Source organism: Melozone crissalis, unplaced genomic scaffold (genome assembly GCF_028551555.1).
Source record: "Melozone crissalis strain CALT ecotype California unplaced genomic scaffold, PUWL_Pcris_2 ptg000019l_1, whole genome shotgun sequence".
NCBI lineage: Eukaryota > Metazoa > Chordata > Aves > Passeriformes > Passerellidae > Melozone > Melozone crissalis.
This window is the reverse complement of record NW_026535797.1, coordinates 13,669,771-13,682,935: the sequence shown is the minus strand read 5'-3', so window position 1 is coordinate 13,682,935 and position 13,165 is coordinate 13,669,771. Positions and strand designations below refer to the sequence as shown.

Sequence of the window (13,165 nt, the reverse complement as noted above, 5' to 3'; positions counted from 1 at the left end):
GAGATTCACAGCTTAATCTTTGTATTTAAGTTATTTTCTGAACAGTTAAAAAAAAGAAAACAAAACAAACCACACTGTTACCATGATCCTAGCTCAAGTGAACATTAGTACATTAACTACACATCACCGTAACATAATCACAAAATTCAAAGCACTCATTACTTAAGAATCCAGATAACAAATATAGCAGAGTAACAAACAGAAAACTCTGGAGAAACCATGTTCTTTCTCACCTCTCCCACTTTCACAGCTCCCCCCGCCTGAGCAGGCTGGAGTGATGCAGCACAGGCTGGCCTGGCAGGCATGCAGCTCTCCAAAATGCAGTGATGGAAAATGATGGGAAGAAACAGGACAATACACTTTGCTGAGGTCCACACTATTGTTCTGCCATGCTAAAACTGGGGCTAGGCTAAGTCCTGCAGTGCCTGCATGATAAAGACACAGTAGCCAAAGCAAAGTTTTACACTCAAAAGCAGCTCCAGATTTTCACACTGAATTGCCCAAAAAATTTCATAGGCAGCTCCTTGTAAAAGCCACTGCCAACAGCCCACTGACCTGCCTCCTGTACATGGAGTTCTGCTCAGAGGTAAACCAGTGCTCCAGTGCCAGGAGGTTAAAACACTTTGCCTGTGAAGGCAAAAACCTGTTCATTGTGCAGGAACGAGCACAGCTGCTCTGTAATGAAGACTTGTATTTCACGCTGATTTTCTGGCCACAGCTGCACTTGGCTCCTGCTTGAGCAGAAATCAAGGTATCTCTCAGGGCTCTTAAAAAAGGGGACTTATTTAGGAGCTGTCTATAGTATCCAAAGGGCTTGCTGCACATCCATGTACATCAGAATCTCTGATTTTAAGAGTATTACCTTAACATCCCCAAGGATCAACCAGTGTTGCCAACTCCCATGGGTTATCTGCTGGACAAGATACTTGGAGGCCCAGCAATCTCTGGGAACAAGCACAAACACATGGGAAGAGTTTTCTGACCAGTCAAAGGATGATCTATTCTGGCAGTGTGCCAAGGCTCCCCCATGGGATTTGCTTTGGGAATTTTGCCCAGCAGTTTGGCTACACCTCATCTTTAAAAAAAATGGGGCAAGGGGGGAATGGAGGGGAAGCCAAATGCTCAGTCTCAGCAGGCAGCCATTCCTCTCAACCCATTACTGGGATTTTGGAGAAGGAACACTCCCAAGGGACCTGCTGCTCCCATCTCTGAGTGGGGCAGAAAGACTGTAACCCCCTCTTGCCAATCAACCCAGTTTCCAGCAGGATAGACAAATTTCATATGGAGACCTCCTTTGAGGACAGCTGGGTCACTTGCTGTTTCCCCCCTCCTTCTGGGAAGTTGCTGCTTATCATTTTGGAGGGAACAGTAGGGCAAAGCTCAGCATGTCAAATGCATCATGCATGCCACTTTGAGACCCTGGCAAAGCTCATTCTTCTCTTGGCAATCATAGTTCAGACCATCCCTTTCTCCTTGTGTCTCCACTGCATCCTAAAAGGGGCATCAGCTGGCAAGTTCAACAGTTGGAGACCTTACTTCATCACCTCCTGATGACTTCTGATCATGGAAAACCTCCATTTTTCACAGCCAACTACACAAACTAAAAGATCTATTTTCAGCACCATCCCCACTTCTGTAGAGATCCATTTCCATCCCCACATATGCCAGGTTTTCGACTACTTGGGTCATCTCCTCCTTTTCTTCCCACAGTTAAGAGCAAGCCTGCAGTAGGAAGGCTGGGCATTCCTTCTTGTTCCCTTCTCTAGCAAAGGAGAGCTGCTAGTATTTGTGATTTATTAAATGCAAATATTGCCCTTTCCCAATGAATTAAGGAATAATAAGCCACAAAAGGCAGATATAAAATCATGTTAAAGAAAGCTAACAAAGTTAGGCAAGAGCCCAATCTAGAGAGGTGCTTCCCAATGGAGGTGGGATGCCAAAAAATTCAGAACCAAGCCTGGAGCTCTGCTCAGACTGAGGAAGGGACATGTGGAAGGGGTAGATACACATACCTGGGAGTGGAGAAATATGCATGATACTCTCCAGCTTTTTCAGTGTTCAAAAAAAAAAAGAAAAAGAAAAAAGGATCCTTTGGAGCAGGAGGTGGGTAGGTAGAGCATGGTGGTCCAAGTCAGCTTCCAGTTTAGGAACAAGCGTCAAGCATTTCAATGTTTCTGATGATCACAGACTTCTCAACTTGTCACCTGAATCCTTCCATTCCAACAGTGGATGTGTCTGTCCTTGAATGTTAACAGGGAGCAGAGGGAGCTGCTCCAGAGGAGACATCTGTAGAAGTTATCTCACTGCAATCTCCTTCACACCATTTTCTATTTGCATATTTGAAAGCAAGCTGTGTTCCTCTGAGGATGAGAAACATTTGCAGCAAAACTGTGCCCTATTGCAAAGGAGTCACACGCAGGAGATGGTGTGGCCACAACAGATTGTCCCACATCTCCAGCACTTTCCATGCCAAAATCCAAGGTGGAAGGCTAGCATGAGCTTCCTACTTGTGGGAGAAGTGACGATCTCTAAGCAGCAGAGGTATTTCATTTCAAAGCAATGTGCAACACTTAAAGCCCACAGATACTTTCAGCCCTTTTTATCTCCTTTCAGCAGGCATGTTCTAGTTCTTTTCATTATAAACTCTGCAATTACTCCAATCTGGTTGAGGAATTATCCATCCTGTTCATGCTGAAACCTCTCTCTCACATGCACTCTTGAACACTCACACACACATGCACACATATCCTAAGGGAAGGGAAGGGAGTTTGAAAAAGCCACTTTCTTCTGACATTGGGAGATCTACTTACCAGATTGCTCCTCCCTGGGTGCACAACAAACACCACCAAATGTCAGGCTGTGGCAGTTTCAAGTTCAAGTTAGATCAGTTAACTTCAGTTTCCTTCTTAGCCATCAGAAAATTTGTACAACTCGGGGAGTGGGGTAGGAATCCTCACCCTTCTGCAGTCCTGTCTGAAGTACCTACGCACAGTCCCTTGGTGAGGGTGACACACCTTTCTTACCATGTGCCAAAAATGGATTCCAGCAGTTGCTTGCTAAATGTACCTTAAAGAGCTCTATACAGCACAGTACCAAGTATGGTACCACTTGAAGACCCAACAGAATAGCAGCATAGAGCAGCAGGGCTATGACAACCAAGGACAATTTGCACTGGTGGTATCTCTTGTGTTTGGCCAGCCAGTCTGCCAGTTCTCTCAACCAGCAAAAATACAACACATCCTTGAAGGTATTGGCCACAAAGAAGTAATTAAAATATTAGGAAGTTCTGCAGCCTTCAGCAGCTGGAGTAACAGATCATTGTTTTCTACAGTAACAGAAATGGAAAAGACAGAGGATGACCAAACTGAGGAAAATAATTATTAAATCTTCACCCAAGGTTGTTTAAACCCCTGCTGATATGCAGCCATGCTGCAGACCTTGTAATACATGAACTTAGAGAGACTCTTAAAATAGTATTAAGACTCAGAAATTGAATTTAACGAAGTTTGGGATGTGAACTTTGATTCTCTCTGCTCCCTTACCACTTTGGCTTTGGGACTGCAGTATTCATGATATGTAGAGCTGCCTGAAAGCCAAAACAGCCTTCTTGGACTTAAAATTAGTTGTGGATAAACATTGTGACTCAGAACTTATTTATGACTCTGCAGAGGTAAGTCACTCTGTCACTGTCACCTGAGCAGAGCTGTTAAGCTGTTTGACTCTTTTACAGGAATAGTTCAAACAGAAAAGAGGAGTGTGTCATCACATGCTCTGAGATGCTTGACACTGCTGCCCATGTGCTTCAGGAAATGCACTAGGTACTACCCAAAAACCAGCTTTGCCCTCCTCCCTAACTCCACTGCTTTCTTGTCTGTCCTAGCTATCACCTAAATTACTCAAGCCTCTGGACTGCTCTCTGGGGACTCTTGGACCAGCTCCTTCCTAGATTTCATTGGTGGAAATAGCACATCCCAAGCAATTAGAAAAAATGTAACAGCTTCCCCAGCAAAGTGAAGTTGATGAGAAATACTTATAAAAAAAAATCCCATCTGCCAAGTTCAGAGGGTGTTAACAAAGCCAGTTAGCAGGCAGCCCTCCAGCCCATAGACAAAGGACCTTGATTTCCTGCTGTGGGAAAAGAGCAACTCCTCACTGAAGCAGTGGAGATTTTTCCATACCTACAGCAGAAGATCTGTGCCTAAACCTGGAATGGCCAGGGACTGATTTACAGAGTCATTTCTAATCTAAATGCAGGCCAGCTGCAATTTGTTCCAGCTCTGTGAAGAGAGCTGTTTACCCCCAGACCTCTGTCTAGTTCAGACATGCAGAATTGTTTTTCATGTACCTACTCTTCAGGGCTATTTTTGTCTTCTAAACAATGACAATTAGCAGAAGTCTCAGCCAGAAAGCAAAGACCCATCTCAGCTATCAGCAAAAGGACTAATCAGCCTGTGTCCCTAAACTGCAAGGCAGTACATAGGTTGCAGAAGCAGACCAAAAACTCCTCAACCCCTTCTAGCAAAGCCAGTCCCAAAAATGCTGCAGAACTGGCCTGGAGTCATTGCTAAATGCAATGATTGTCCTCATGGCAAACCCATTTTACTCAACCACCATCTCCAGGGTGTGCATTTGCTCATTCAAGTGAGGCAAAGTCTTATAGTCATGGCCAGAATGTTTGTGTAGGGTGGCACTTGAGAGCTCCATGAAATTTTTAACAGCTCCCTCTTCCAGTACCCATCTACTGCCTCTCTGAGGGAGAAGGAATGGAAGGATAGGAGCAATGTCCAGCTTTCCTTCTCAGCCCAGCCTCAAACTTTCTCCAATTTACAGAATGATTCATAAGCCATCAGCAACATACTGTCTTCAGGGAGAACAGCAGTAGGAAGATGGTACAGACAATCCCTTTGCTAGTGAAATACTGTCCTGGGCCAACAGTTCACCTGGGGTGGGGGTGGACAGGATCTCAGCCCCAGTCCATCATGCTTGGGACTTTGGCAGGAGAGAGTTTAACTTTTCATTGACTAGCATTCCCCAGCAAAGCTGATGTTAAGGGGAGACTACAATACACATCCAGCTTCCAAAGGGTTAGCATAGCAGGCAGGAGAGGAAAGAGATGGATTTGGCTCATAATAGTCAAATTTCAAGGGTCCTCTCTCCACAAAAAATAAGTCTGCAGTTAGAACAGCCAAAAGCCGCAGGGAAGCTGGGGTTGGGGGGATGATGGTCTGGCTGTTATAAGTGTTTCTGCTGCTCTTCAGAGCTGAATGCTTTTTCAAAGGCCTAGCAATAGATATTGATTTCAGCCTGAGAGTAGCAGCATCCCCACCCACCCACCCTCCCACCCACCCTGAAGTGACTCTCAGCAGGATGCACTGTGGCTGTAAGTCTTCTGCTTAACAGCAAAGCAACACGTTCTGGCAACATCTTAAATATATTCATAGGACATTGGTGACTGGGCTTGGAGGGGAATCAAATAGGGTAAAGGGAAGAGTGACCATGAAGAGGGGAATGAGGAAAGAAAGGGATGGGAAGGTTTAAAAATGCTAACTGTTCATGAAAGATAAAAGTCATCTTCTGATATAGCAGCACTTCAGCAGTCAGCCGCGCTGAGTAGACCCTGTCTGAGATCAACCGCATGCCAACTTTGTTCCAGAAACAAGTCTGAGAGCCTCTCTCTTCAGCAAGTATTGGTTACGTGGATAGTTCTTTTGTCCTGGCATTTAAATACTGCAGCTTAAATGAGTCCTGGGAACAAAAAACAGAACAAACCAAACCCCATTCATATTAAGCCTTTTAATGATTTAAAATAGCATCTGATTGACCGGAGCGTTTGAGAAAATCAAGATCTGACAGGTCCAGAGCATCACTGTACAGTTACCAAACAGAACACAGGATGTGCCCCATGACAGAGCACTTTCATGGGAAAATGTCACTGTGGACACCCTTGCAGAAGCCTGTCAGCTCTTCTGCCATTCTTCTCTCTTATGTTTACTGCTATTAACAGTAATTGTGCATGTACCCACCCACACAGGCAATCATGTTATGCCACTTCACTCATATGCATCAAATTCACTCTACAGCTGACCCAAACATATGAAACATTTTGTACTCCCCACACTGTGCTGGCCAAGACAAAAGGTGATGAGCAAACCAAGCAGGCTCTGATATAAATAATTTAACATCCATGGCATGAGAGAGAGAACAAGGGATAGGCCCTATCCGTAAATTATTTTGCACATTGATGCATCTCGATTTAATTTGCCTGGGCTTGTGCTTGTGCCTCAGCGTCTCCTCCCCTAGCCAAACTCTAATCTTGAATCAGCTTGCTGCAGAGTGAGGAGAATGGTCATCACTTCAGAGGGAGGTTCTTGGCAAAACACTCCTGCCTGGTGACAACTGCTCAGGGTCAGGCCATCTGCATCCTCTTGTTAGGCAGCAGCTGCTCTACTCGCTCTGCAGAAACCCTTCTTCCTTCTGGACAGCAGTATAACTGATTTAATTATTGATGATGATGGACAGAGGAGGAGGAGTTCTTCAGGGGGAGTTATAGGCACCACATGTCACAAATCCTAAAATAAAGTCCCTTTTCTAAGGTACCAGAACAATTCCTGTCCTTTTACAGGACGCTGTAATTACTATGTAACCAAGATGACAAACACTGCTAAACCCAGCCAGTTATTCAAACAGCAGGCTCACACTACATCCAGTGCCACCTTTGAGCCTCACCTTATTTTTAAGGGTTTGTTTGGTTTTTTTCGTTTACCTGTGCGAGTGTGAGGTACAGTGTAGTGTTATTTATCTGGAGATGTAGGTGTATGTTCTGGACGGGGAACGAGTGGATTCTGCCTGGGCAGCTGGGTCATTCAGAAAATCCCAGATGAGGATGGTGTCATCATGTGAGCTGCTGACGATCTGGAACTCATCAAACTGAAGTCGAAAGACTCTTCCAGAATGCTCCTGAAATGCCAGTGGGAGACAGAGCATGTCACTTTGCAAACTAGTTGGCACCCAGGATGGGGTAGGGAAGATGAAGTTGGGCTTGATTTTAGTGTCATATTAATTTGTCAGTAAACCCCAGAGGAAACACTGTGCATCACCATCCCAGAGCATAAATTAAACCCTCTCTCAAGGAAAAGTTTGAGTACAAGGAAAATATCTGAGTACTTGACTTGCAGGCAGTTTACATTACAGTTGTCCCACTGCTCCTTAAATCCCAGTATTAGACACATCGTGCAGAACAAACCTAACTCCCACCCCACATAATTCCATCTGGTGAGGCTGACATGTGCACTGTCTTCCTTATTCCATGGCAAAACTCCTTCCTGAAATTACAGCATTCCCAGGTACAGTAGGTTACAGGGTAAGACATGAGAACTTTGCATTCAAGACTTGGCATCATTGCCATTGCTGAAGAGGGAACAGCTTAACACTGGAGGACACTAAGGAGCCTGTTGTAAAGTCCAGTGACACGGCAGTAATTCCTCCTAAGCAGTTCTAAAAATATGATCTAGAAAGGGCATTCTTTATAGGCAGTTTGCATTCTGCTCCGAGGCTGAGTGGAAATGGCATGACAATTTGGCAAGAGTTCAGACCATAATTAACAGGAGGCAATGGCAAGATCCTGGATTTCACAGAGCGAATCCACTCTGCTTTCACTTGTGTGTTGCCTATTTTCTCTTGGTGCTCGTGACACTCTGAGAGCAGTGGCTTCCTCCTTGGTCACCAGGGAACAGAAACTGTGCAGTGACAGTAAGCCCTGTCTCTTCCATGAACACACATTTCTCTTTAGTGCCCACACATTTTAAGGGGATTATGAAGGTCAGGAAAAAAACATGTCTTAAAGTACTTTACTACTGAATCTACAGGTTTCTCAAACATTTAGACAAAAGAGATTTGCTAGTTACTAAAGGGGAAATCTTTGTCTTATAGCACAAGACTACAAAAATACAGCTCAGTTTACAAAGAACAGATGCTTTAAAGTGAATTTCTGAATCTTTAAATCAAAATTATCTAAGAATAAATGCAAATGTAAGCCAGATTCTAAGATAAATATTTTAGAATTTCTAATCAATGGAACCTTTTTGATCTTCGAACTTGAGTTTGTTTTATAAACACCTTATGAGTTTCTGTCTTCCCACTTAAGGGAAGTGTTTTTCCAGGTTTTGTGTTATAGCAGTAAAGAAGTTCTTCCAAAAAGTATCATTACACCAGTCAGATCCACTGATGGATTATTCACTGAGATGATGGCGGTGGGGGGAGAGAGAGAGAAAGAGAAAGAGGTACTTTCAAAAGTCCTTTTCAAAACTCTCTTTTTGATCCTAGTCACTGTGGTCTAAGTAAGGCTGCCCTACCTGGACTGTTTATGTCATAAGGAAAGCTGAACCATGAGCTTATTCTGTTCATAGAAAGCTCCTGTCAAATTCATGTCGCACTGTTCCAGCTAACGGAAGACAAAACTGGAAGGGACCTGGCATGCAGCAAACATTTGTTATCTGTGCACTTTCCTCCTACTGTTTGAAAATTGAACACAAGCAGCAGGAGACTCATGATGTTCATTGTGCAGCCAGGTTTAATTTTGGAGGACGAGGGAAGAGGAAAAAAAATACCAAAGCATGGGTAAGCAGGTATAAGGACACCCTGTTGTCATAAAAGTGCTAAAAGCACTGCAACAGTTTCCTCTGCTCCCCACCCTGCTTTTGGCCCCCTCCATTGCTATCAAACAGGGATTTATGAGTATCCATGTGTTGAGATTCCTACAGTGTTTCCATCCCACAGCTTCTGATTTATAATATAATTAGCTGGGGCACTTTGGCTGTCCACTGCTGGAAAATGCAGAGGAAATCACACCAGTTAAATTAAGTCTACAGGTTACTAGGCACACATTTGTCTCAGGCTGGAGCAGAAACACTACTAATACCAAGTCTTAAGTCTTAGACTCTCAGGATATGAGTTCATGGGCACAGAGTTGTTCCATAGCTTGGAACTGGGTGACCAATGACAAAGGGCTTTTCTGGATTCCAGCCATGAAACTATTTGCAGTTCTATTTGGCTAACAAGAAGGTTTTTCAACATAGCACCTGTGGGCATCCAAAGCTCTCATGGACTCTGATCCTGTAGCTGATGGTCCAAATACATGATTGGAAAAGGGTAGCATGACTTAATGATCGTACTGCCCATCAGCTGAGTCCCAGTAACCTCAGAGCCTGCACCAAAAGTGACATAGAGTACTTCAGTGAAATCTACAACAGGAGCAATTCAGGTGGTTGATGGGTGTGCAGAAGGTCAGCCAGCACAGCTCAGCTGGTGAGAAGTAACCACACTTTTAGAGAATCAGATAGCTTTGGTATGACCCTGTTTTAAAGCACAGACTACAGTGATGAGCCACAGCAGGAAAAGTTCTAACATATACCTATTGAAACACTGCCCAAACACTTTCAACCTAAGAAATAAAAACATACAGTACTTATTTTCCAATATGATTTTGGTACTGGTTGAAATTTTGCTTTACCCCCAGCAACAGTGCTGGTTTTTTTGTGTGGAATGTGGTGGAGGAACACTTATAGAACCACCCCAAGGCCTTGGCTGTCCTGGCATTTTTCTCACAACTTTCCCACATTATTCTAAGACCAAGCAGAGCCATTTTTAAACATGACTGTGAATGTTGTTAACACTCACATAATGACATTTTAACCACATCATCATTGACCTGCACTAGAAACTAGTGGACAGCATGAAAAGAGTAGTTGCTGTTTGGGCATAAGGCAATTTCACTGTCTGTTTCTGTCCTGCTTTTTCTTTAAGCACCCAAAAGGCAGTTAAAAGCAATCCCAAGTGTGTTTGTTCCTCAAATTGGGAATGTACTGTTTTAAAGAAATTTCATGCCAGCAATTCATAGAACTTACTGCTACATCATCAGGTACACACAGATTAATGTAAACCCACTAGCATATGGATTCCAAGGATGACTTAAAAAATGGATTCAGTTATTAACTTCAAATCACAGAATAAAACTGTTGAGAAGTCCAGAGTGGAATGAAAAGGTCAGAGATTCTAACTTTTAATGCTTGCAATTAACAGCTTGCAAAATTAGAAGAAGTTGGACACCCAAAAAAGCCAGACCCCTAGAAATTATTTCAAGATCCTGCAGGCTGGGGCTAAACTGACTTGAGTTTTCACAGCTCAAGATAGCTCTGAACAAGCACACTTTCCTCAACACCTCTGTCTAAAGCTCTTACCACAAGGGTTCGCAAGCAGAGGGTCCCTGCTGGAGCACGGGGATCCAAAGCAGCCACAAGATCCCATACTTTAATTTTCCTAGTGGTGAAAAATAGACAAACACCATGGCTCTGTTAAAGAGAAAAGAGCAAGTCCTCACAGAAAAAAAAATAACTGTTAGTACAACTTAGCTAATACACCAGTTTAAGGAAAATTACAGCAATCCTTCTGCTCTTGAGACCTGCTTCTTGCATTCCCCCTTTGTAAAGCTTATAGAACTTAATGGGAGGTAAAAATATGCTGTCAATAAAGTAAAGCACATAAAAAGCAGGTGGTAATAACTAACAGAAACACATGGGAGTGCAGACAACTTGTCTGTAATGGCAAATGGTCCTGCAGACAACCACAGATGGGAAAGATTGTTCTTAGAAGTGGTTGAACTGGAAGGAGTTTCAGGTTGAGTCACTCAGATGTTCTTACCAAGCACAAGAACTGGACCATACACATCAAATCACATGGACTTGTTTTAAAAGAAGAATGAAAGCTATGCTCTATAGCATGGTTCTCACTTACTGGCCATGAAAAGGTCCTCTTAGTATGACAGATAGAGAGTCTGATATTTATATAGAAGATGTACAAAGTGGGGTGGGAAACACTGAGACAGACAGGAAGATGCAAAGCATTGACTGCACGGATATCCTCACCCATCATATGCCCCACTGACTATCCTCTTGTTATCAAAGCGTATGCATCTCACCAACTCTTCGTGGCCTTCCAGTACTCGTAAACATGCCCCACACTCTATATCCCACAGCCTGCAAGAGAGTACAAAGAAGCATTAAGAATTTTTTAATACCTTAGCATTGCAGTGAAACATTTGGTCTTTGCCTGTAGTTAATGGAAACTTGGAAATAAAGATTATGATGGAACAACAAAGAAGAAACAAAGCACACTCATCAGTCCTTTCCCCACAGTTAAAGAGATACATGGTTTTGCACATGACCCTAGGATGTTACAGTAACACACAGGAGATGAGTCACAAACCAGTTGTGTCTAGTATCTACAGCTCCAGTAATACAGGATATCTCCCAGTTATCTACACAGTGAGCCTCACTTTATTTTACTGAGGTTCATAGTTTGTAAAAGTGCTGTGCCTTGTTTTTAAGATATTAAGAGAAGGAGACTTACTAATCCTCTTGGCAGCTTGTTTCAATTGATATGATCACCTTCATGGGGCATGTGCCCCTTTCTGTTCCCCTACATGCCCATTTCTGATTTGGAGACTTCCATCAGACAAATTAGGTTATCAATACAGTAGTGAGAGGTACAGGAATTAACAAGACCTTTTCCTTTGTCATTCCTCCTCCTGAAGGTATGTTTAATCTGTAATCCAGGCACTTTATGCATAAGCTAAAATGGATGCTCTGTGTTTATTATTTTAAATGCTTTTTTTTTCTTACTCTCAAATAACTCCTGTGGCTCTATGTGAACTGTTTCTAATAATACAGTATTTTTAAAAAGTTCTGGCACCCAAATCAATATACAGTAAGAGGCCCAACAACACATTATTCTCTCAACTGTAACTATCCCAGAGTTTTAGCTTTTGTGATGGATTTTCAGCATGGAGAATAAATTAAAAGACATAGTTTTTACACTTGCACACTACCTTGAAAACTAGTTAAAGGCTTCAAACAGTTATGAAGTAAGTCTATTTGTTTTCCTTTGCTTTGTATTTCTTTTGCCAGCTCTTTGACTCCCAATTACCATGGATATAAAAAGATTATTTGCCTACAAGAACTGAAATTCTTTGACATGTATAGTCTAGAGGTGATCAATCTCTGGCTGAGACATGGTCTGCTCATACAGCAATCCTGTAACAGCAATATCTGCTCTGACTCCCTGACACACAGCAGAAAGAAGGCAGTCACAAATGTTCTCAAATGCTCATTCAGTAAGTGCTCTGACTGGCATGACCTTCACTGCAGTGAGAAATATGGGGGTTTGTGGAATTTCTTTGGGTGACACATCTTGAAGCAGTACAGCTGCTGAGAGGTCAGGTCACTTTTGCTTGAGAGACAAAGAAAGAGATAAACCATCCCCCATGTATTTTATTCCTGAGGTTCCCCAGGGAATAATCCAGATCTGGTTGATGTGTGCCCAAGGCTGGTGGATAATGGCTGCAGCTGTCTTGCCACAACAAGCTGCTCTCATTTTGGACAACAGAGGAATGAACAGAACACTTCTGTCACTGTGGAACTGAGAAAGGATAGCTCTATGCACGTGTCTGAAGCCAACAAGGAGCTCAAAGTGATTCTCCAATCTCTGAAGTTGATCTTTCAGGAATCTGTGAAGGGCCCAACAGTTTTCACTTGAATACAGCACACCAGTCAAGGTCAGAGCAAGCAACTCTATGACAAAGGTCAGCCAAAGGCACTCTGGCTGCTAGAGAGCATTACCTCTCTCAAGGACTGTAAACGGGATGGACAATGCCAGACATTAACTGGTGCAGAAAGGTTGGAAGAGCAATCTTGTGCCAGGAACTTTTGTGCCATGTGTTTCCATTCCTTGCCATTGATCATGAAATTGCCAGCAGCTCTGGGAGGCTGCATCACACTAACTCAGGCCTGTATTTTCAGGTCCCAGTCTGAGGTTTTACCTGGATGGGATTACAAGAGGTGATCATGTCCCTTGTCACACGGCAAATGGGTTCTCATGTACAAGGGGTTGACTGCTATTAAGAGTAGGGTCTCTTAGCAGAGTTGGTGCCAAGGGTCTTTCTCAGATTTGATAATTTTCTCTAACTTCTACTTTTTTAAATATTCAAAGGAACAAAGAGTAAAAGAACTAAACTTAAGGCTATAGAACTAACTAAAAGAGAACATCACTTAAATTGTGTATGGAGCCAAAACACTACCACTGCTCTTTCCTATAACTTTGGGAGAACTTCTGG

At 43.0% G+C, this 13,165-nt stretch overlaps 1 protein-coding gene across 4 annotated transcripts in view; it reads right to left on the bottom strand.

The window, feature by feature from the left end:
- Positions 1-5,348: 5,348 nt before the first annotated feature.
- BTRC (beta-transducin repeat containing E3 ubiquitin protein ligase) overlaps positions 5,349-13,165 on the bottom strand; it is a 114,481-nt gene continuing 106,664 nt past the window's right edge. For all 4 annotated transcript variants that reach the window (XM_054277191.1, XM_054277193.1, XM_054277192.1 and 1 more), the window contains 4 exons: positions 10,920-11,030; positions 10,236-10,314; positions 6,764-6,957; positions 5,349-5,745 (listed from right to left, as the gene is read on the bottom strand). In XM_054277191.1, coding sequence (XP_054133166.1) covers positions 6,796-6,957; positions 10,236-10,314; positions 10,920-11,030 — 352 coding nt within the window. In that variant the 3' untranslated portion in view covers positions 5,349-5,745; positions 6,764-6,795. The remainder of the gene's footprint in view (positions 5,746-6,763; positions 6,958-10,235; positions 10,315-10,919; positions 11,031-13,165) is intronic.